The sequence below is a fragment of the Acipenser ruthenus genome, chromosome 50 (assembly GCF_902713425.1).
Source record: "Acipenser ruthenus chromosome 50, fAciRut3.2 maternal haplotype, whole genome shotgun sequence".
NCBI classification, from domain to species: Eukaryota; Metazoa; Chordata; class Actinopteri; order Acipenseriformes; family Acipenseridae; genus Acipenser; species Acipenser ruthenus.
This window is the reverse complement of record NC_081238.1, coordinates 120,001-141,805: the sequence shown is the minus strand read 5'-3', so window position 1 is coordinate 141,805 and position 21,805 is coordinate 120,001. Positions and strand designations below refer to the sequence as shown.

Sequence of the window (21,805 nt, the reverse complement as noted above, 5' to 3'; positions counted from 1 at the left end):
GCTAGGGTTAGGGTTAGGGTTGGGGCTAGGGTTAGGGTTGGAGCTAGGATTAGGGCTGGGGTTAGCATTAGGGTTGGGCCTAGGGTTAGGGCTGGAACTAGGGTTAGGATTGGGGCTAGGGTTAGAGCTAGGGTTAGGGTTGGAGCTAGGATTAGGGCTGGGGCTAGCATTAGGGTTGGAGCTAGTGTTGGGGTTGGGGTTAGGGTTAGGGTTGGGGTTAGGGCTGGGGTTAGTATCCCCAGTAAAATCTATTAACATCAGCACTGCTTCTTGTTTTAAGCATTAAACCTGCTTGACAATCTGTGAGCCACACAGGAACCCTCCTGTCTCCTCGACAGCAGGCCTTTCACCTCTGAAAACCTGGAGTCAAACCTGGTGCCTTCGACTTCTTTAGTGCTCTCAGGTTTGAGCTCCCTGCAATTGCAAAGCAGTGCGGAATTAACCCGAGAAATAAACGCTGCAGAACCTCATTTACCCTCTTCCACCTCCCCCTGCAAAAAAAAACAAAAAACTTTGCAGTCGCTGTAAATTTCAGATTAAGGATTTTTTTTTGCACCCTTTTCATATACCCAAATCTGTCTTTAATTGAATTCTGTTTATAAAACGAGGCACACACACATACACACAGGGGGGGCTGTTTGTGTGGTTCTCAGGCAAAGCAATTAGGTCGACACAAAGCAGTTGCAACCAAAGTTATATGGTTTGGGAGAAGGACTGGGGAGCGGAGAGGGAGGGGTAATAATCACCTCTTAGAACGGGACCACCGGACATACACATCAAAATAAAAAAAAGGAGGAAAGAAAAGACTTCTATCTTGATCGTGTTCATTCAGGTCGGTGTGACCGAGGCTAGCTGGCCGCGACACTGTGGGAAATCTGCACTCTGGTATTGTGAAGGAGAATTCAAGTGTCTGTCTTTAATAAAGTAAAAAGCTAGCGGTGGGGAGGTGGGGGCAGAGGGGGTGTTCACACACAAACCTTTCTCTGCTGAGATGAGAGGCAGGAAGGAATATTAACAGTACATCCACATTCTGCTCTTTGCATTCAGGACACCATTGGGTCTGTAGTCTAGGATACCAGGGTGATTAACCCTGATTCAAGGCTGCAGTGCCAGTAACTGGGTTTGGTTATACTCTGATGTGGTGGTGGATACTGTCTTCCATAGTCCTCTGTGCACTTAGCAGAAAGAAAGAAGGCAGGCTCTGTATTAGTTTGCATTCCCCGAAAGGTAGTTTCAGCTGTTTTATGGGGTGTTTTTAACTGATCTTAACAGTACCGTATCTAAATAGCATTGTTGTTTAAGTCACTAAAATAACTTTGTCAAAATCTCTAAGTGTATGTGGGAGTCTCTTCAGTGCATATTGAGTAAAATGACAGGCTGTGTGTCTTATTTTAATATCTACAAAGTGGCTGCCCTTATAAAAGTTTACCACTGTATTTTTGCAGCTTTTACCATACTTGGTTATACTATGTATTTAGTCACAGCGGTCTGGTTTCGTATGCACAAGTCAAAACTACAGAAGCAATGGGGTCTTCTGATAAAATGTGCACATTACTGTAAATGAGCATATTATCAATGTTAAAATATTTTTTTTTTCCCCAAAAACTTTCTGTCCCCCTCTTGAGTGTGCGGGGTAATTTTTTTTAATTAGCAACCCACTCACCAGTCAGCCTTTCGAGAGGTCGAGACTGAAAGCGTTGTTTTCCACTTGATTGAAAAAAGCATCACGGTTCGCGTCCTGGCTGAGCGAAGCAGGCCGGTCTTCGCTGGGGACTCCGAAGGGAGCGTCGTATTGGCTCAGGCACTCCCTGTGGGTTTGGGAGGTAAATCCCGGCAGGGGACTCATCGCTCTGCAGCGCACCCTGCTGGCTAGGCGCCCAGTGAGCTTAGAGGGGAAACCTGCAGGGCTGTCCTCCAGAGGGCGGTAGCACACTGCCATCCGCTTTCGAGTTCCTGGGTGAAAAAGGAAGCTGGCTTGGTCGTGGGATCGGAGGACGCCCCCTGAACCTTCGAGCCATGTGGGGAACTGCTGTGGTGAGGAGAAAAGTGATCGGGCATTCCAAATTGGGAGAAAATCGGGGGGGGGGGATTATAATTGGACACACTGAATAAAATAATATAAAAAAATAAAAAACATCACATTTCTTTATTTATTTTTATTAAAGGTGTTACATTTTTTGAACCCGACAACTATGGCACCAAACAAGTAACCGTGGCCAAAAACTGCCCCAGAACAGATTGCATTTTAATATGACCCCTATCTACACAAGACTTCAATAATACTCAATGCACATAAGCATTCAAAAGATTTACCGCTGGTTACACGGGGTCTGATAATCGCTCATCTTGGACTTGCCCTTATCTAAAGTAACTTCAGAGCATTAGGGGTCATGGAAACAGCCGTGAAGAGTAACAACAGTGTTGGTTCGTTTGGGGCTTTTAATAGAAGCAGGTTAATCTGAAACAGACAGGAAAACGTATCAAAACGACAAGCCTGAGAGACAAAACAGAGGGGCAGAGTGTACTGGACAGATAGGGTCAGATCTAGCACAGTCTTTAACACAGCACGTCTTTAAAAACTCGTGACCAAAGCTCTGTGAATAGGTTGCATAAAACACCTTTAGTTTAATTTTCCCCTTAGTGCTCCTGGAGTTTAAAGCTGTTGCACGAAGCAGCTGAACACATTACCCTACCCTTACCCTAGTTAAGGGAAGATCCTGTAGAGTTAAAAACTTAAACTTAATACTTAAGGTGTTTTATGCAACCAGCCCCCGATCTTATAAAACTTGGACCAATTCTGAGTCCTTAAATGAATTCTTTGACACAGTTTGACTTTCTCTTTCACAAAAAATAAATGTCACAGCGGGTTAAAGCTCTTTTATAAATCCGGCCCATATTAAGTTAATAAATAATTATTTTTTAAGTTTTTATATTGTTATCCTGTGATATTATATGTTTTCATGTTATTGTGCTTTCTTTCATAGATACTTGACTGCAGTAGCTGAAGGACAGGAAAGCGCTCCTGAGTTTTTTGTTGCGAGCCATGCTGAGTGAGTTGTGGTTGTGTTTTGCTGTGTAAGGACCGCCCTGATGAAGGCAGCCCGCTCCCTGGGTGGGGCTCCTAGCTGTCCAGGCTCATGAGCAGGGCGGTGCCCCTCTTGATCCAGTGGTCAGGCTGCATGGCTCCTGATTTCAGGTCCACTCCCACCACAAAGGAGGCCCTGCCGGACAGTCCGGCGCGATTCGGGAAGTAGTAGCAAGGGCAAGCGTACGTTCCTGCAGAGAACAACAAGCTCATTAACACCACAGGGTATGAGGGGGGGGGTGTGAGGGGGTATGAGGGGGTATGTGAGGGTATGAGGGGGTATGGGAGGGTATGAGGGGGTATGGGAGGGTGTGAGGGGGTATGCGGGGGTATGCGGGGTATGGGAGGGTATGAGGGGTATGGGAGGGGTGTGAGGGGGTATGAGGGAGGGGTGTGAGGGGGTATGAGGGAGGGATGTGAGGGGGTCGTGCCACACCTTTCCCACTCTTCTTCTTGTTTTCCACAGGTTTGAAGTGGATGGTGGGAATCGGGCACACCAGCTGCATGGGCTGAGCCTCCACCAGACTCGAGTTCTTCTGATCCCAGCCAGCTCCCTCCAGGAACAGCCCCTTCACAAACACGCCGTCCTGGAAAAACAGCAGAATATCCAAACACGTTCCTCCATCAAGTGACAAACAACGACCCACGACAGACTGCGGATTACCCGACACACGCGATTCAGCGCTTTTGAGTTGGCGACACTAAAAGCTTAGAGAAACTTTTCAGCTTCTATGCCTTAACCTCAGGGTATCCGTCGCAATTGCACGTTTCACCTCAGCAGTGCATTCTGGGGTCGTATTACCGGCTGAATCAACAGGGGAAGCAGCAGCTGGTTAGTTAAGGACAGGAAATAAAGCCACTGCAGGGGTGGAGATAACTTCACCTCCCAAGCAAGTGCAACGCTCACTGAAAGCATGGCTTGCAAACAGAGAGTTCTTTAATCGAGTGTAGTACCAGATATCATGCTTTAAATTATTATTATTTGTTTATTTAGCAGACGCCTTTATCCAAGGTGACTTACAGAGACTAGGGTGTGTGAACTATGCATCAGCTGCAGAGTCACTTACAACTACGTCTCACCCGAAAGACGGAGCACAAGGAGGTTAAGTGACTTGCTCAGGGTCACACAGTGAGTCAGTGGGATTTGAACCGGGGACCTCTTGGTTACAAGCCCTTTTCTTTAACCACTGGACCACACAGCCTCTTTAAATACAAAAAACACACAATGTACAATGACATTCTTTCAAAATTGCACTCCTGGGACCTATATAAAGAATAAAAGTGTGCAACCGGCAGGGTTTATGGAACTCATAACCAGTATGCTGTAACGAGGACCAGTTTGTGAGGAGCTGGTTTGGGGTACTGGGGCTTACCTTGGGCGGGAATAGCAGGTTATTGTCGTCCACAGTGGAGACAATGAATTCCCAGGACAGAGTGTCCACTGAGATCTGAAACATACAGTGGAAAGAGTTCATTAAACACTGCTTGCTGTAATCCTAACTTGCTGCTTCCTGGTTCGTGTTGTATTTCAGTGGTATTATTTGCACTTACTGTATTATATATTAAGCTTGCACTGTAACCTCGTATTGCCCTGTAACACCTGTAAGTTGTTAAATAAATAAACAACAATAAAGCTTGTGAAGAATAGTGGGTTATCACTTCATGCTGCTACTCTTGTTTCTTCAATGCCAAAGGTTTAGACTGTAAGAGAAAACTATCTACAGCTATGCCTAAAGGTTTTTCATCACCCTAGTATGTTATGATTGAGACATAATTAAATATATATATATGAACATAATTAAGATCTTTTATTTAACGCCATGTAAATCAAAGAAACAAAGTGATACTGCAAAAAGTCTATACCGGAAGCCATAATAGCAGTACAGTAGTATTTCATGTTAGATTTGGAAATGTCACATTTTTTAAAGCCAGTTGTTCATTAAGTGTATTGTAAAATAACAAGGTGACATTATTCAGCAGCTTTCATTCCACTTTATGAAGCAAAATTAATTCATTCTATAAACTCTTGTCCATAGCTATAGTCTTGTCAATGAGTCTCTCTGGGTGTCTCTCAGTGTTTGTTTCTCTCAGTGCTTGTGTCTCAGTGCGGGTGCCTCTCAGTGCTTGTGTCTCAGTGCTTGTGTCTCTCAGTGCTTGTGTCTCAGTGCGGGTGTCTCTCAGTGCTTGTGTCTCACGTTGTTGAGCCGTGCAGAGGCCTGCAGCACTGCAGTCAGGAAGCCCGTGGGGAAGGTGAACCCAGACAGCCAGAACAGAACTGGGGGGTGGGCCGTCTCGGCCCATTTGGCAAACTGCTCGACCCGCTGCACCAGGTCCCGGGTCCAGGAGCCGAGGGGCTTGAGAGAGGGGTATGCCTTCGAAGAGAGAGAGAGAGAGCGAGAGAGAGAGAGAGAGAGAGAGGGGAAGGTTTAAAAAGGAGAGCGGACAGCATGTTTGCAATTTCATTTGAAAAATAAAACTCTTAAACAGTCAATAGTGCTAAATGGAGGAATAAATACCAGGCTCAGTTAACACAGCTTTAACTTGCGGGTTGTTTGATGTTGTTAATTACTACTGCTGTATTTGTGCAATGTAAAGTTACTGACAATTTTTTTCGGTTTAGCACCTTGAGGCGCGAGTCTGATTTGTCTTTTCTATCTGACAAATGTTTCTTTTATAATACAGCAGTCACTTAAAAAAATGTCACAATCATTTGCAAAAAGCTAAAATGACAAACAGAAATATTACTTATTACCACACATGCGTTGGCCAAACAAGCCCGTATTTTAAAAAATCAATTTGCAGCCACCAGCACTGATAATGCAGGTCGGCTGTTTTGAACGTCCAGCGAGGCAGCTCTGAGCTTGACTCGCTACTGTTAGGAAGCGCTCTCGGCTTGCCCATCGTTCAACAGAAAAAGCCACGCAACGCCCTGGGGCGCTCTGCCCATTGAACACATTCCTGGTGTATCACATTCCTGGGGTTAATTCCAACCCTGGGGCATTCTGGGGGACGTTGTCCTGCTACCAACTATCTCCAGGACTACATTTTCACAATCCTCCTACCCTACTCTGCCACACAAAATAATGTTTTTTTTTATGAATAATACAGTAATCCAGAACAGTTTCAGGAATATCAGAGTTGATTTGAGTCGCAAAAACAGACTTTTTTCTTTTCTTTTTAAAGCTTTATTTGAATAGTGCCCACTCTTCAAAGACATGTCTCTCCCCTTGGGTCCCTACCCTCTCCCACATGGGCGGCACTCTGGCATCGTAGATGCAAGTGAAGGTCTCCTCCAGGCTGGTTGACATGACGACCAGGCCCTGGATCCCCTTCTCCAGCTCGATTAGAGAGGACCTGCGGGGGGGGGGGCAGGGAGGGGGGTAACAAGGGGTTACAGAGAGCAGGGAGGTCTGATGGTCAGATCACGAAGTTGTATAGACAGAGGGACATCTACAGACAGGCAGACAGACAGACAGACAGGCAGACAGGCAGACAGACAGACACACAGGCAGGCAGGCAGGCAGACAAACAGACAAACAGACAGACAGGCAGACAGGGAGTGCACTCACTTGATGGTGCTCAGCAGGGAGTTGTATCTCTGGATCTCCTGCAGCAGCACCACGTTGAGGGGTGAGGGGTCGTCGGCCAGCATTTTGCGCGTTCCTTCGTAATCAAGCTCGTCCGGGATCTTCTGACGCACGTCAGCCGAGATCTCCAGAACCTGCAGGGGCAGGGCGAGAGGAGACGCTTTACAATGCTTCCCAATGCCTTACCGTGCTTTCACTGTGCTTTACAATGCTTTACTCTGCTTTCACTGTGCTTTAATACACTTTGCTGTGCTTTTACTATGGGAAGCTTTTATAAGGCTTAGTTTAACCAGTTTTTTAAAATGCTTTACCAGACCTCTCTGTGCTTTACAATGCTTCCCAATGCTTTACCACACCTCTCTGTGCTTTACAATGCTTCCCTATGCTTTACCAGACCTCTCTGTGCTTTACAATGCTTCCCTATGCTTTACCACACCTCTCTATGCTTTACAATGCTCCCCTATGCTTTTCTATGCTTTCACTGTGCTTTATTATACCGCTCACCTTCTCCTCCCTGCTCTGTCCCCCGGCTCCTGTGCTGGCGGTGAGCTGGGGCTGCAAAGAGAGCAGTGTCTCGAACAGCGTGCGTGCCTCTCTGATCTGGCTGGCGATGTCTGCGTTGGGGTGCTGTCCGAACGCCTCGGGGTGGTCCATGTTGGGCAGCATACTGATGTACTCCTTGTAGGAAGCCTGGTTCCCGTCCTTCGGGATGCAGTATGTGTTCAAGCAAGAGAGCCTGTGATGAGCGCACGCACACACACACACACACACACACACACAAATACATACAATGTTAAGCAAGACAATGCTGTTTACTTGACACACGTACTGCCTGTAAAAGAAAGTAAGCTTAAACCTAAATTAAACAGCTGACTTCAGACAACGTCCCCACCCATCAACAACACGATATTCAAAGAGCTGTATACATGCACCTGCTGTACCTTGCTTTCACACTGCTGTTCTGTCACGAAATAAGAGAGTAAAGCATTAAGAATTAAGAAAGCGTCTTCTCTTTCCCTAAACTTTTTTTTTTTTTTTTAATGTTCTTACAGTATACATGTACATGCTGTACCCTGCTTGGCTATGGTTTGCCCTGCTTTCACGATGCTGAGCTGCGCTTGACTATGCTTTCGCTCGGCTCTGCTGTTTTGTAATGAATGAGCGAGTGAAGCAGACTCACTTGAAGAAGGGCGTGGTGACAGCCTGCTCACAGAAGTAGTCGTTGATGTAGGTGGTGAGTAGCCGGCGGTCCCAGTCGTCCGTCACGTGCCCCCCATAGTTGACCCCCGAGATGAGGTAGCGGAGGGCGTCCCAGGGGGTCTCCTCGTACTCGTCCAGGTACAGGCCCAGCAGGTTCTCCGATACCTGGGTGGAGGGGAGGGGGGCTCAGAGTCACACAGTTGCATTTGGCTCCCTTTTATTCATACGCTATTATTTTGAGCTGCCATTGCGATGTCTGTTTAATCGCTAGCTTAAATGTTTTGCTATCCATAGCTTCAAAACGATTAATCAGAATTCTTGAAGTTGAAAAGTGTAAGAAACTAGGGGCTGTATCTGCAAAGTGTTTGCTCCAGTCTTTAATGAACTCCTGTTTTTTTTTTTTTTTAGGGAGGTGAAAAAAAGCTGCTGGTTTTATAAAACTAAAACTGAACAAAATTAAGCACTGCTATAGTTATACAAACTAAAACTGTTTGCTTCTCAGTTTTTGTATTATGAATTTTACAATACATTAATGTGCAATTCATTTTCATGCACAGTTCACCCCCTAGTCTCTGTAAGTCGCTTTGGATAAAAGCGTCTGCTAAATGAGTAATTCATAATAATAATAGTAATAATAATAATGATGTGGCCGTAGCTGTAGTGTTTGTTCGGGCACCTCAAAGTCAGAGTCGTTGAAGCCATATACGATGTTCCAGCCTAGCTGCAGGAATTTCTTTCTCTCCAGCAGCACGCTGTGGAAGAAGCACAGGGAGAAGAACAGCTTCTTGTAGAGGGGGGGCTTGGAGCAGCGGCTGAACTGCTGCTCTGTGATCAGGTGATACAGTCGCTTCATGTTCGCCTTCAGACCCTGCGGAGCAAGCAAAGAGTGAGACCCCGCCTCTGTTATAATGCACAACCACGGACATGGAAAATAACTCCCTGTGCGTCCTCTCGTGTAAGGTCATCTGCGTGGTGTGTATGCGTGTCTCTTGTTGTAAGAGATCTCGTGCAGTGCGGGCGAGCTGGACAGTTCCTGAGTGTGCGTATGTGTGTGACGGCTGTGTGTGTGTGTGTGTGTGGCATATGTTTGGCGGCTATGTGTGTGTGTGTGAGTGTGTGTGAGTGTGTGTGTGTGTGTATTTGTCTGTTCAGTGGTTCCCTGGCTGATGGTACAGTTTCTGTATGTGTGTATATGCGTGATGGCTCTGTGTATATGTGTGTGTGTGTTTATCTGTTCAGTGGTTCCCTGGCTGATGGTACAGTTTCTGTATGTGTGTATATGCGTGATGGCTCTGTGTATATGTGTGTGTGTGTTTATCTGTTCAGTGGTTCCCTGGCTGATGGCACAGTTTCTGTATGTGTGTATATGCGTGATGGCTCTGTGTGTGTGTGTGTGTTTATCTGTTCAGTGGTTCCCTGGCTGATGGTACAGTTTCTGTATGTGTGTATATGTGTGATGGCTCTGTGTATATGTGTGTGTGTGTGTTTATCTGTTTAGTGGTTCCCTGGCTGGCTGTACCTTGGGCGGCTCGGTGGTCATCTTGATGCCGGCCTGCAGGATGGAGATGGGGAAGTCGGGGTGCGGGCTGGAGCTGAGCCACAGCCGGAAGTCGGGGTGCGGTTCCTCCAGCTGCAGCTGCTCCACCAGCTTATCCAGCTGGGGCATCCAGGACAGAGAGAGGTGGCAGTTCGCCAGGAACACCCAGTTACCTAAGGAGAGGGTAAAATAAGGTCTTTAAATAAAATAACCTCAAATCCACTGCCAGCCAATAAGACCCACCTGTTTAGACTGCACTTGTAGATCTCTTGATCCACCCCTCCTACTATGTACAGGACTTGCCTGACCAGGTTACTGGATCCTCAGCTGATGCACTATCATTGCTTATTTGCACTACTAGTGTCATTGTAGATATAACTTGTTGTAATCCTAACCTGTTGCATCCTAGTTCATATTGTATTTCACCAGTATATTATTTGCACTTACTACAAACTATCCTGTACTTAAATATGAATCTTGCATTGTAACCCTGTATTGCCCTGTAACACCAATCACAGTAAAAAAATAAAACGGTGAGGAGCGCTGCTGTGGCCTCACCGTCCTTGACTCCTTCTTTGATCATGCGCGTGGCGATGGGAGCCTGCCCCTGCCCCAGGGAGAGGGCATGGAAGCGAGGTGCCATCCCGCACACCTCAGCCAGCTGGAGCAGGGAGCTGGTGGGATCCACCCCGGGAGACAGCACGAAGATCAGGGCAGTGCGAGGGGTGGAGTCGTCAAGTACCTGCACATGAAGGAGAAGAAACACAGGCACACGGTTAAAACATATTTATATATATATATACTGTATATAAATATTAATACACACACAGTACACCCCTACACAAGGCAGCTCTTTTTACCAGGTTACAAGGCAGTCCAGTAAACATGTGCTCCATTATGCCATTACACTTTTTTTTGTGTGAACTACTGTGTATATACACACACACACACACACACACACACACACACACACACACACACACACACACACACACACAAGTAGTGTGCAAATCTATTAGAACAGACCATTGATTTGCTGTGCGTATGAAATCAAATCGCTGTAAATGAAAATCTTGGTAAATTGTCAAAACAGGCAAATTACCGGTTGGCTAAATTAGTTGATGACTTTAATAGGCCACACATGCAATGAATTTAAAATAGCAAAAAAAAAAAAAAAAAAAAAAGGATAGCCACAAAGCGGTCTAACATTTTCACACACCACGAGCGCCTACTGTTTCTATATCACAGATTTCCGCACCGAGGCTGTAAAACCGACACCGTTAAAACCGGTACTCAATTGTAAAGGCGAGGCTTGCCAGTAAGCCCTCCTTCCCACTCCCCAGCGCTTTGGGGGTTCACACCTCCTTGTGATGTCAGCATGAGAATCTCATATTGAAATGTTTGCCTGCGCTCCCGCTCCCAGCCACTTTGCTCACCGACTTCATGTCCAGCACTGGCGGCTCTACGAATTTGGAGCCCAGGTTGTTGATGATGAAGGAGGTGACGCAGAAAGCCACCCTGTCCTGCCGCAGCGAGCGCACGATCAGCATCCTCTGTTGCTCGTTGCAGGCGTTCTCCCACTCCCCTGCAAACACAGAGTCACGGCAAGAGCTCAGCTTGAACAGCCTACAGCTGTGGACAAACGTTTTGCATCATCCTACAGAATTAACTAACATAAAGCTGAATGAAAGCTGCTGAATCATGTTACGTTAACATATTGAATTACACACTGCTTTGTAGTTTGCCCCATATACAGTAGATGCCTGTTATTAGCAACCCTGATAAAGATGAAATTTATTTCATTGAAAATTTATTTCATTACATGATGTTAAATAAAAGATCTAAATCATGTTCATGTGTTTTTTTGTATTCAGACGATGAAGGTCTTGTAGTCCGAAACGTCCTGATAATTGATTTGTAATCAATTATTCTACCTTTTTAAGTGCCTGAAATATCTTTCTCTTTTTTCTTATTGATCATTTTGGTACACAGCAGTTTTCCTTTTTCTCAAACTTTATATATATATATATATATATATATATATATATATATATATATATATATATATATATATATATATATATGCCATAGCTGTAGTAATATCAGTATTAGAAGAATCTAACTAATCGGACTTGACAGGGCCTCAAAAAAGAATAATCTTCTAAACTAAACAGGTTTCATGAACTTTTGATTTAATAAATGAATGGCTTCCTTTCGTTCGTCAAACTTTCCTATGTTCTTATGTTCTGCTGTATTTCTAGTTAATTACAGACGCCCCCCTCCCAACCCAACCCAACCGAACCCAACCCTGGTCCTGGAGAGCTACAGGGTTTCAATCAAGCGCTCAGTTACTTAATTGCACCAATTATTGGCTCAATTAGTCAAGATTAACATATGGCATGAAGACACCTTCAAAACCCGCAGGACTGTGGCTCTCCAGGGCCCGGGTTGGAGACCCCTGCTCCAGTCCCTGCCCGCCCCCCTTGCTCACCGGGCAGTGTGGCGGTCTCCGGCTCATCGCTGGTGAACCAGGCTTGCCAGTCGCGGGGGTACTGCTCGAAGGAGTTCATGATGCCGTGGAAGTTGGTGAGCTTCTCCAGCTCCGTGATGTTATCCCAGTTGGCATCGGAGAGCCAGCCTGTGCAAGGGTTGTCCATCTGGCCTTCTTTATCCAGCACCTGAACCCACACGCAGTTAATCAGCATCACTTGTTTGTTTCAGTAGTTCAGTAGGGCAAAACCCACAACGCAGTTAAATTGGAGTTTTAAAAAAATGATTTATTGATGATTATACGATGTATGCAATAACTTGTTCACGAAACACAGAAATTGACTGATTGATTTGGGAAACAGTGAATTTGTTAAAGAGAACATAAAGAACTCTGGATTTGTTATACAAATTCTGGAAGCCACAATTACTGACACCACAGCAGTCAGTTGCTTGTTTGTTCCTGAAAGCCAGTTGCTAAGAAGAGGAGGAATAGCAGCAGTATTTGGCAATGTCAATAGGATTTTAAATGAATTATAAATGTTTTAAGGGACACAAAAGCGGTGAATCAGTGTAACCTGCAGTCTTGTGTGACTGACAGGACTCAACAGGGGCTGAAAATAAAGATTTTAAACATAATAACAGCAGCAAAGACTCCTGAAGCCTAAGTGACATATAGCTGTGCCCAAATGCATTGCATTGCCAAGAACATTAGGATTGAGACATCATTTAAAATTGGTTTTTATATATGAACATAATTTAGATCTTTTATTTAACATCATGTAAATCAAAGAAACCAGAAAATTATATCGCAAAAAAGCCTACCGGAAGCCATATTAGTAGTACAGTAGTGTTTCATGTTTCGAAAACGTCACATTTTTTTAATTTCCGTCAGTTTTTCATTAATCATATGGGGGAAAACTACAAAGCGGTACGTAATTCAATATGTTAACACGGTCACGTTATTCAGCAGGTTTCACTCGACTTTACGAAGCAAAATGAGTTAATCCTATAGGGCACTTGTATTCAATTCTGGCTCTCGAGATTTATTCCAGTCCTGGTCTTTATTCCAACCAGGTTCTGAATTACTTAACTGCCTCTCAACAGCTTCGATTAACTACATTAGAACCTGTCTGGAGTAAAAACCTGGACTGGATTAGATCTCAAGGGCCAGGATTGAGTACCACTGCTATAGGGCGATGCAAAACGTTTGGTTTGGCCACAGCTACCCGGCCGCCTCCTCCTCTGCGCCAGTAACACGCCAGCGAAGGTCTCCGCCGCTGTGCGAGACTCCACTCACCACCCCGCCTCTCAGGAAGAAGTTGTGCTCATCCATGTTCAGCTTGCCAGCCACCTCCAGGATCTTGGAGCACATCTGAAAGCTGAAGAGCATCTTGTGACGTTCAAACAGCCCCCGACACGTGTACCTGTAAGAGAGCGCTACACCAGTCAGCATGGACCATCACTGTGCTTTCACATAGAGTTACAGGACGCCGAATGTACTGCAGGTGTATGTGGGTAATATCAGTAGCAGAAGTGAATGGATTGAGGCTGAAAGCAGTGTCGGGTTATATAACCCATACAAGAGGCTCGCAGTCCTATAACTATTATATAACTGAATTGATAACCAGGTATGGCAGTGTTACCTGCACACAGCGTAGGTATGGCAGTGTTACCTGCACACAGCGTAGGTATGGCAGTGTTACCTGCACACAGCGTAGGTATGGCAGTGTTACCTGCACACAGCGTAGGTATGGCAGTGTTACCTGTACACAGCGTAGGTATGGTATTCGTTGAGGTTGCTGATCCTCTCCTCCAGCTTGGTGCTGCGCTGGCTCTTCTCGATGCTCTGGTTGAACAGGTCTATGTAGGCGTCCAGAGAGAACTGGTACATGGGGTCGATGCGGCCCATGTCATTGAGCACGAAGAACAGGATGGAGGCCCTCTGAGCACAGGGGCGGTACGCCTGCACACACACACGCACACACACACACACACACACACACACACACACACACACACACACACACACGTGCAGAAACACACGCACAAAAGCACACACAAACAACCACAGACACCAGCACACAAACATAAAACAGAAACACACAATCATACACACACAGACACAAAAACAAAAACAATGAGACTATTAATAGTTTATATAATATAAATGCCTCCTATTATCTCTTTGTGTCTTTTTGTTCATATTACTAACCTTTGAGCAAAAAAGTGTATACATCTATCTATCTATCTCTATCTCTCTCTCTCTCTCTCTCTATATATATATATATCAAATCAATCTTTAATTATTTGTTTATATAGCACACTTCACATCAATAAAGGCGTCTCAGAACGCTTTACATAAAATATAATTTATAAAGATGAGAAAATATATACATAGATAAAAAAAATAAAAAATACATTAATGTTGAAATGAAAAACGCCCTGCTGGTTGGTCTGACTCTTTTACCCAGAAGGCTCTGCACTGCTCAGAGCCCTGTTCTTGAGGCGGGACCCCTCACCTCTCTGGCCATGTCGATTTTGATCTCCGTCTGCTCGGTGACCTGCAGCTGCTCGGCCACCTCTGTGGCGGTCACCTTGGAGGTCTGCAGGGTGTTGACCAGCTGGACATCGTCCAGCAGAGAGCCCGTGGCTTCGTTCAGCAACCTGCGGCATTCGAGAGCAACACACTGTGAGCTCCCATCCTGAGCTCGGATCAGGACTCCGCAGTCCAATGGGAAGCTTACACACGACACGGGCTATTCACCTGCTTCTAGCTGATGTGCAAAGCAGTTTTTGTTTGCAGGCGTTATGCATATTATAATGAATGTGTATAAAGTTTTGCATCACCCTCTAAAATTAACTACTTTTGCTTCTTAAAGTCGAATGAAACCTCCTTAATGATGTTACGTTAACATATTAATTTACGTATCGCTTTGCAGTTTTCCATGTACTGACAACAATTGAAAAATGTGACATTTCGAAATCTAACATGAAATCCTACTGTACTGTTATTATGGCTTCCGGTAGACTTTTTTTGCGAGATCATTTTGTAGTTTCTTTGTTCACATGATGTTAAATAAAAAGACCTAAATTATGTTCATACAGATTTTTTTTTTTTTTTAATTATGTCTCAATCCTAAAATTCTAGGTGATGCAAAACTTTTGGCCACATCTGTATTTACTTATATTATAATGAATGCGTATATAACAGGGGTGGAAATAAGACTCCTACTGCATAGCAGTTTCACCCATTCCAGGCTTTCTAGGCTTCATATAAACAGATTAAACACCTTAACATCAACTTTTTATTTTTTTCTATTTAGATTTAACAACTTTATAAAATGTTCGGTGACTGCCTCTAATCGTATTGAGAGAGCACTTTCTCTTGCGCTCTGTGTGACCGACCCCTCAGACACAGCCGAGAGTCTACGAGAAATACACTCTCGTATAGAGTCAGCCACCGAACACTTAGAAACACCCATTTGATGGAGTGCTTGCTACCAGGTTTACTTTGCATCAAATATATCCCTTCACTGTAATATGGTACTCTTGACAATTTTTTTCAGCCCATTCAAAATGCCAGAAAAAAAGCATGTTTTTCCCCAGCAATGATAATGTATCTTTGATGATTAAAATCTAATCTAATGTAATACTGGGCTGTGGTATCAAATGTTATTGAATGATAATGAACAGCGGATGCTCTATGGGGAGAAATGCTACTAAATCCATGGCAACAGATTGGATTAAAATGCTAGCTGCATATGGCTCAGGCTAGGAGTAATATACAGCTCAGTGCAGTATCCAGTTACACACGCAGGCAATTACAGTGTGTCCCAAAACTACCAGGGCTTTCTTTGTCAGTGTGGGCAAACTGTAAAGTGACACATAATATGTGGAGAAAGCAGTGCTCAAGCACAAGAAATCCTTAGGCAAATTCTGTACTGCACTTTGATGTTTTTACCAGGCTTACTAACTATGCCAGAAAAAAAGATTGCTCCTTAAGATAACTCAATTGCAGGGAAGTAAGGGGATGGGGTGGGGGGGGTGGGGGGATACATATTAGTGTAGCGCTGTGGCCACGTCACCTCCCCACAATCAGGCTTTTTTTTTTTTGCTGGAAGAATAGTTAATAGTTAATGATAGCCTGAGCAACTAGTAATCCAAACACAAACAAAACAAAAATACACAAATAAATCACATGTGAAATCTGTAGAAATTCCAGTACGTCTTATCCTGTGTACAGACGTCATCCCGTGCATAGAACCAAACACTTTTTTGAGTTTTAATCAAAGTTGCTGGTGACCAGATCAGGTTTCTGTGATTTAAATGATTTAAATTACGTCATGTGTAGGGTGTCCCTTAATCTGCCAAATAATAATAATAATAATAATAATGCAGTAGTGTAGGTGCCTAGTCTGTTTTAATAATTAATCTCTCGTCGGAGTCTCTCACCGCAGGATCTCGTCCTCCAGCTCCTGCAGTTTGTTCTTCCCTGACGCGATGTTGATGACCAGGGTGTCTTTCTGCTCCTCCAGCTCCGGTCTCTCCTTGCGCACCACGTTCCCCAGCAACTGTGCCTCCAGACCCTGAGACAGGGGGAGAGGGAGAGCCAGCGGGGTTACCACAAATTCATGCTGAGGCTTCCACCTGGCCTTTCAAAGGCCAACTGGCATACCAGGTAAAGCCCACTAGATTCTCAAAGCTGCTTACCACAGATCGCCTTTGCCGTTATTCTTTGTCTGAATTCTAAAACTGATCAGAAACAGCTCCAAGTTGCTTATTTGTTCTGGATTGGGCATTTTATTGGGTGCATTTTTACGATCTGATAAAAATCGTGGTTATGACATTTTCAGAGTAAACAGCTTTGAGAATTGAGCTCACTGTCTTTATATAGGGCTAGATTCTCAAAGCTATTCGATCTAAATCGTCACTATCATTTCCAATTCTAAAAAGAGTGAGAATTTATTTCCGGTTTCGTAACATTTATTAGGTGTGTTATTACTTTGCGAAAATAGCATGCTAATGAAAATTTGATGTGAACAGCTTTGAGAATCTGGCCCTTAGGCTTGCAAGACATTAACAGGACTGGTAAGAAATTCAAGCCCTCTATTTATATAAAAAGACAAAAGTACTCAACTTACACACTGCACAAGGTTTGGTCAGGACACATTGATATTTATTGATTAATTAAATGGACAGAATTTATTTTAAAAGGCAGAGTGAGGGACAGAGAGGGGGGGGATCGGGCAGGGCAAGGGTGGGGGTGATGGGTACAGTGTTAACCCAGTGAGTGCCGGGCATCCTCACCTGCTCTTTGACAGCAAAGTTGACAATGCTGGTTTTGGTGGAGATCTCCGGAGTGTAGTGCGGGTTCGACAGTTTGGTGGTGATGTAAAAACGAAACTCGGGGCTGTACTCCACCTCCTTATCGCCCAGCCTGATCAGCAATCGACCGCCTACACAAAACGGATCACATGTCAGCTCACAAAATCTCAAAAGCAACGTCAACAAAACCTTGTGGCAGGGCAGAAGCCCTGCTGCTGCATGCAGTGTGTGTGGGGATGTAAGGCTGGCAGGGATGGGTTTAATTCTGTCCCTGCCAACAATCACAGGTGTGGCCATTTCCCAATTAGGTAACTGAGCGCTAATTGGAGAATGGTCACCTGTATATAAGGGGAGAAAAATCCATTGCTTGAGGGGTTGGTGTATAGATGAGTGGGAGTGTTTGTACTTGTACTTGTACTTGTACTTGTACTGTTTGCAAGTGTTTTGTTCTTTTGTTTCAATCTTTATTTTGGCTCTTGTTCCGTGTCTGTTTGTCTTTGTCTTTCCAAGCCTCTGAGTCTCCTTTCTGACGCTATCCTCCCACAAACCTCAAGAAGCCTCGCTCATTTATATATATCGAAGAATAAGGTGGGGCGCTGTGGTCTGTGTGAAAGCTGTGGAAAGAACAGTGTTGAACAATCTGAAAAGCAACAGACTGCTGACCTAGTTTGTTCTAAAGCTGCTTATTTACGCTACTCAGAATAATGCTTTTCCTGAAGTTTCTTCAGTTCTGAACAGATTTCCTGGTTGAGTGTTGAAGTTACTGATGATCTACAGCTATGGACAAAAGTTTTGCGTCAGAACCCTATAAAATGAACTAATTTTGCTTCATAAAGTGGTATGAAACCTGATGAATAATGTTAACATGTTGAATTACACACCGCTTTGTAGTTTTCCAAAACTGACAAAATTGAAAAAATCTAACATGAAATACTACTGTACTACTATTATGGCTTCCGGTAGACGTTTTGCATTACATGATGTTAAATAAAAGATCTAAATTATGTTCATATAGTTTTTTTTTTTTTTTTTTTTAAATTATATCTCAATCCTAAAATTCTAGGTGATGCAAAACTTTTGGCCTCAGCTGTAGAAGTCTAACAGTGCCTCCCTCGGCTGCCGTCCTGTCCTGCATTGTCCTGTCTTATGCTGTACTGACCGACTTTGGTGACGGATTTGTTGAGGATGGGGGACAGCGACGGATCCAGCTCCTCCTGCACATTCTGAAGCAGGATGGGCGAGCCGAACTGGACTGCATTCTCCATGACCCGCATGAAATCACTCATCTGCAGGTCGATCACCTTCAGACCCTGTGAAGACACACACACACACACACACAAATAAAACAATCAACTCTCTGCAAAGGAATTACCATTTACAAAACCGCTTGGGAAGAAGACACTGAAACAACTGGCTAAAAACCATCCTGTTTTACAAATATAACACACATACACTCACTCACTTTTACAAATTTGTTACATGCAGACAGCTCTTTATATTCGAGGTGCGCGGTATATATGGGTGATGATATTTGATATAGTGCATGATAGGGCAGGATTACACAAGTGATGAAGCCCACAGTTCCCCAGCCATGTGTGTGGCTGTGTGTTTTAATGCAAAAACTACGGCAGCCAACAGATTTAGCCTTCCTGCACACTGCATATCGATAGACTGTATGAAAGTGTGGATTAAGTTACCATGTTTATTATACAAAGCCATTCCAGAATCCTACCTTTGACATCTCCATGTTCTTGACCCATTTAAGAGCTTGTCCTTGAGGGTCTACCATGAGGGGCCACCTAGAATGAGACACAGAGCCAAGCTGATACAACTGGGAGCAACTTTTATAAGGGTTAGTTTACCTTGTGATTTTGTCTGCTTTACCAGACCTCTCTGTGCTTTACAATGCTTCCCTATGCTTTACCATACCTCTCTGTGCTTTACGCTGCTTCCCTATGCTTTACCAGACCTCTCTGTGCTTTACGCTGCTTCCCTATGCTTTACCAGACCTCTCTGTGCTTTACGCTGCTTCCCTATGCTTTACCAGACCTCTCTGTGCTTTACGCTGCTTCCCTATGCTTTACCAGACCTCTCTGTGCTTTACGCTGCTTCCCTATGCTTTACCATACCTCTCAGTGCTTTGTAATGCTTGCCTAGGCTTTACCAGACCTCTCTGTGCTTTACAATGCTTCCCTATGCTTTACCATACCTCTCTGTGCTTTACGCTGCTTCCCTATGCTTTACCAGACCTCTCTGTGCTTTACGCTGCTTCCCTATGCTTTACCAGACCTCTCTGTGCTTTACGCTGCTTCCCTATGCTTTACCATAAATCTCAGTGCTTTGTAATGCTTGCCTAGGCTTTACCATGCTTTCACTGTGCTTGATTACACTTTGCTATGGCGCAGACGGTCACGTTTACCGGTTGCCGCGGGTGACAATGACCCCGTTCTCCGTCGAGAAGGCGTCGGAAGGCAGTCCCTGACGCTTCCAATCTCGGACCACCGTCGGCTTGGACAGGAAGTTAGCGAAGCTGAAGCTGGGGGAGCAGGGTATGGTCAGATCCCGGATCTGAAAAGAGAGCAAAACTGCGTTCGAAACAGCTACAGCTAGGGCCAAAAGTCCTGCCTCACCCTAGAGAATGAACTGGAATAAAGTGGAATGAAACCTGCTGAATAATGTTACGTTAACATATTGAATTACATACTTTGTAGTTTTCCATATACAGTAGATGCCTGTTATTAGCAACCCTGATAAAGACAACTTTAACAACATTTTCCCAGGAACCAATCCTGTCCCACAGACTTTAATGTTAATGGAATTCTGATATTAGCAACTGCACGCCGCTTATTGACAACTTTATTCCTAGTTGCCAGCGGTACAGAGCGCACTTGCATGATTTATGCGCATACTTCATGCAGCTTTTATAACACACTGACTTCACAACTGCGTATTTCTGGCGGACTGAGGCAGAATCGTGGCTTTGAAACTGGATACCAAGCTGCACGCAAAATTGAGATGGATTTACAGCGGGAGGTGGTGCATTGTAAAAGGCAGACCTTGATGGACAATTTCTTATTTTAAAATTGTGTTCTTTAGAATTGATTGTAAGTACAACACATATTTTTTTATGTTTGCTTTACTCATTGTAAGGACAATTGTAGCACATCGTTGTGTAATGCTGTTTAAGCCGACTCTTTTTGTTTGTTTCACACACGCGTGAAGTAAACTGTTCTATGTTTGGGTATTTTGTGTTTCTCATGTTAATTTGGCTTCCGGTAGACTTTTTTTAAGCAATATAATTTTGCAGTTTCTTTGATTACATGATGTTAAAAAAAAGATCTAAATGATGTTCGAAATGTAAAGTTAGAAATTGCACCCAGTTTATTAGCTGTTAAAATGTAAAATAATACCAACAATCACTTAAGCAATTTAGCAGCAGGTGACTGCCGTGCAGTTTAAACGGTCGGAGAACGGGGTTTGGAAACGGGGGCTGGATTGATACTCGAGCGATACAGACCTGTCTCCAGATTTTCGAGACGATTTCGTCTCGGTAGTTTGACAGGAACGGACCCATGTAAGAGAGGAAGGCTGCAGCCAACAGACAGTCTCCCACCAAGTACCCCATGTCTTCTTCCAACCCCTGCAAAAAAATAAATAAACATTAAATAAATCACGAACACGCACTGGCTGAAGCGCGTCAGGGGCGGCAAAGCTGCTCCTCATTCCAATTGCTGTAATCCTAACTTGCTGCATCCTAGTTCACACTGTATTCTAGTAGTATTGTTGCACTTATTGTAAACCACGCTGTATTTAAATATTAATCTTACATTGTAACACCTGTAAGTCGCCTTGGACAAAGGCGTCTGCCAAATAAATAAATAATAATAATAATAATAATAATAATAAAATAATACCTTGACAGTCTCCTCCCAGCGGATCTTCTCCCCGGCCAGCCCTGAGACCAGCTTGGCGGCCCGGTCCAGTTTCATCTCCATGTCCTCGGACTTCAAGCGCAGCTCCTCTTTCTGAGTCAGTTTCTCATCGTAATGCTTCTTCAGTAATTCCAGCTTCTCTCCCACCTGAGAGACACACACACACACACACACACACACACACACAAGAAAGCGCTTGCATCGGTCACAAGCAATACTGATAAAACACTAGGCTTACTTATGAGACAGACTCTTACCGCTTCCTCGGTTACACAGTAAATCTGCACTGTAATGCTTAAGCTATGGCCTATGGAATTAACTCATTTCACTAAGCTTGTATAATGCTTCACTACACTGTGCTACCCGTTTAACAAGGACAACCCCAGTAACACAGGCAGCAGTGTGGAGTAGTGGTTAGGGCTCTGGACTCTTGACCGGAGGGTCGTGGGTTCAATCCCCAGTGGGGGACACTGCTGCTGTACCCTTGAGCAAGGTACTTTACCTAGATTGCTCCAGTAAAAATTACTCTATAAATGGGTAATTCTATGTAAAAATAAATAAATAAATAAAATAATGTGTAAAAAATAATAATGTAATTGTATGTAAAAATAATGTGATATCAATTGTAAGTCGCCCTGGATAAGGACGT

General features: G+C 44.1%; 1 protein-coding gene across 3 annotated transcripts in view; it reads right to left on the bottom strand.

Moving 5' to 3' along the window:
• Positions 1-2,147: 2,147 nt before the first annotated feature.
• LOC131721962 (dynein axonemal heavy chain 2-like) overlaps positions 2,148-21,805 on the bottom strand; it is a 78,597-nt gene continuing 58,939 nt past the window's right edge. For 2 of the 3 annotated variants that reach the window (XM_059015381.1, XM_059015382.1), the window contains exons 66-88: positions 21,139-21,303; positions 20,742-20,864; positions 19,644-19,792; positions 18,957-19,023; positions 18,384-18,534; positions 17,207-17,355; positions 16,352-16,485; positions 14,419-14,563; positions 13,663-13,862; positions 13,197-13,323; positions 11,901-12,087; positions 10,846-10,994; positions 9,968-10,151; positions 9,392-9,582; positions 8,549-8,740; positions 7,853-8,037; positions 7,177-7,408; positions 6,655-6,806; positions 6,325-6,439; positions 5,281-5,457; positions 4,459-4,533; positions 3,522-3,672; positions 2,148-3,276 (exon numbers count right to left, since the gene is read on the bottom strand). In XM_059015381.1, coding sequence (XP_058871364.1) covers positions 3,122-3,276; positions 3,522-3,672; positions 4,459-4,533; positions 5,281-5,457; positions 6,325-6,439; positions 6,655-6,806; positions 7,177-7,408; positions 7,853-8,037; positions 8,549-8,740; positions 9,392-9,582; positions 9,968-10,151; positions 10,846-10,994; positions 11,901-12,087; positions 13,197-13,323; positions 13,663-13,862; positions 14,419-14,563; positions 16,352-16,485; positions 17,207-17,355; positions 18,384-18,534; positions 18,957-19,023; positions 19,644-19,792; positions 20,742-20,864; positions 21,139-21,303 — 3,555 coding nt within the window. In that variant the 3' untranslated portion in view covers positions 2,148-3,121. Of the gene's footprint in view, positions 3,277-3,521; positions 3,673-4,458; positions 4,534-5,280; positions 5,458-6,324; positions 6,440-6,654; positions 6,807-7,176; positions 7,409-7,852; positions 8,038-8,548; positions 8,741-9,391; positions 9,583-9,967; positions 10,152-10,845; positions 10,995-11,900; positions 12,088-13,196; positions 13,324-13,662; positions 13,863-14,418; positions 14,564-16,351; positions 16,486-17,206; positions 17,356-18,383; positions 18,535-18,956; positions 19,024-19,643; positions 19,793-20,741; positions 20,865-21,138; positions 21,304-21,805 lie in introns of those variants that run through there. The other variant, XR_009319966.1, reaches the window with a different exon arrangement.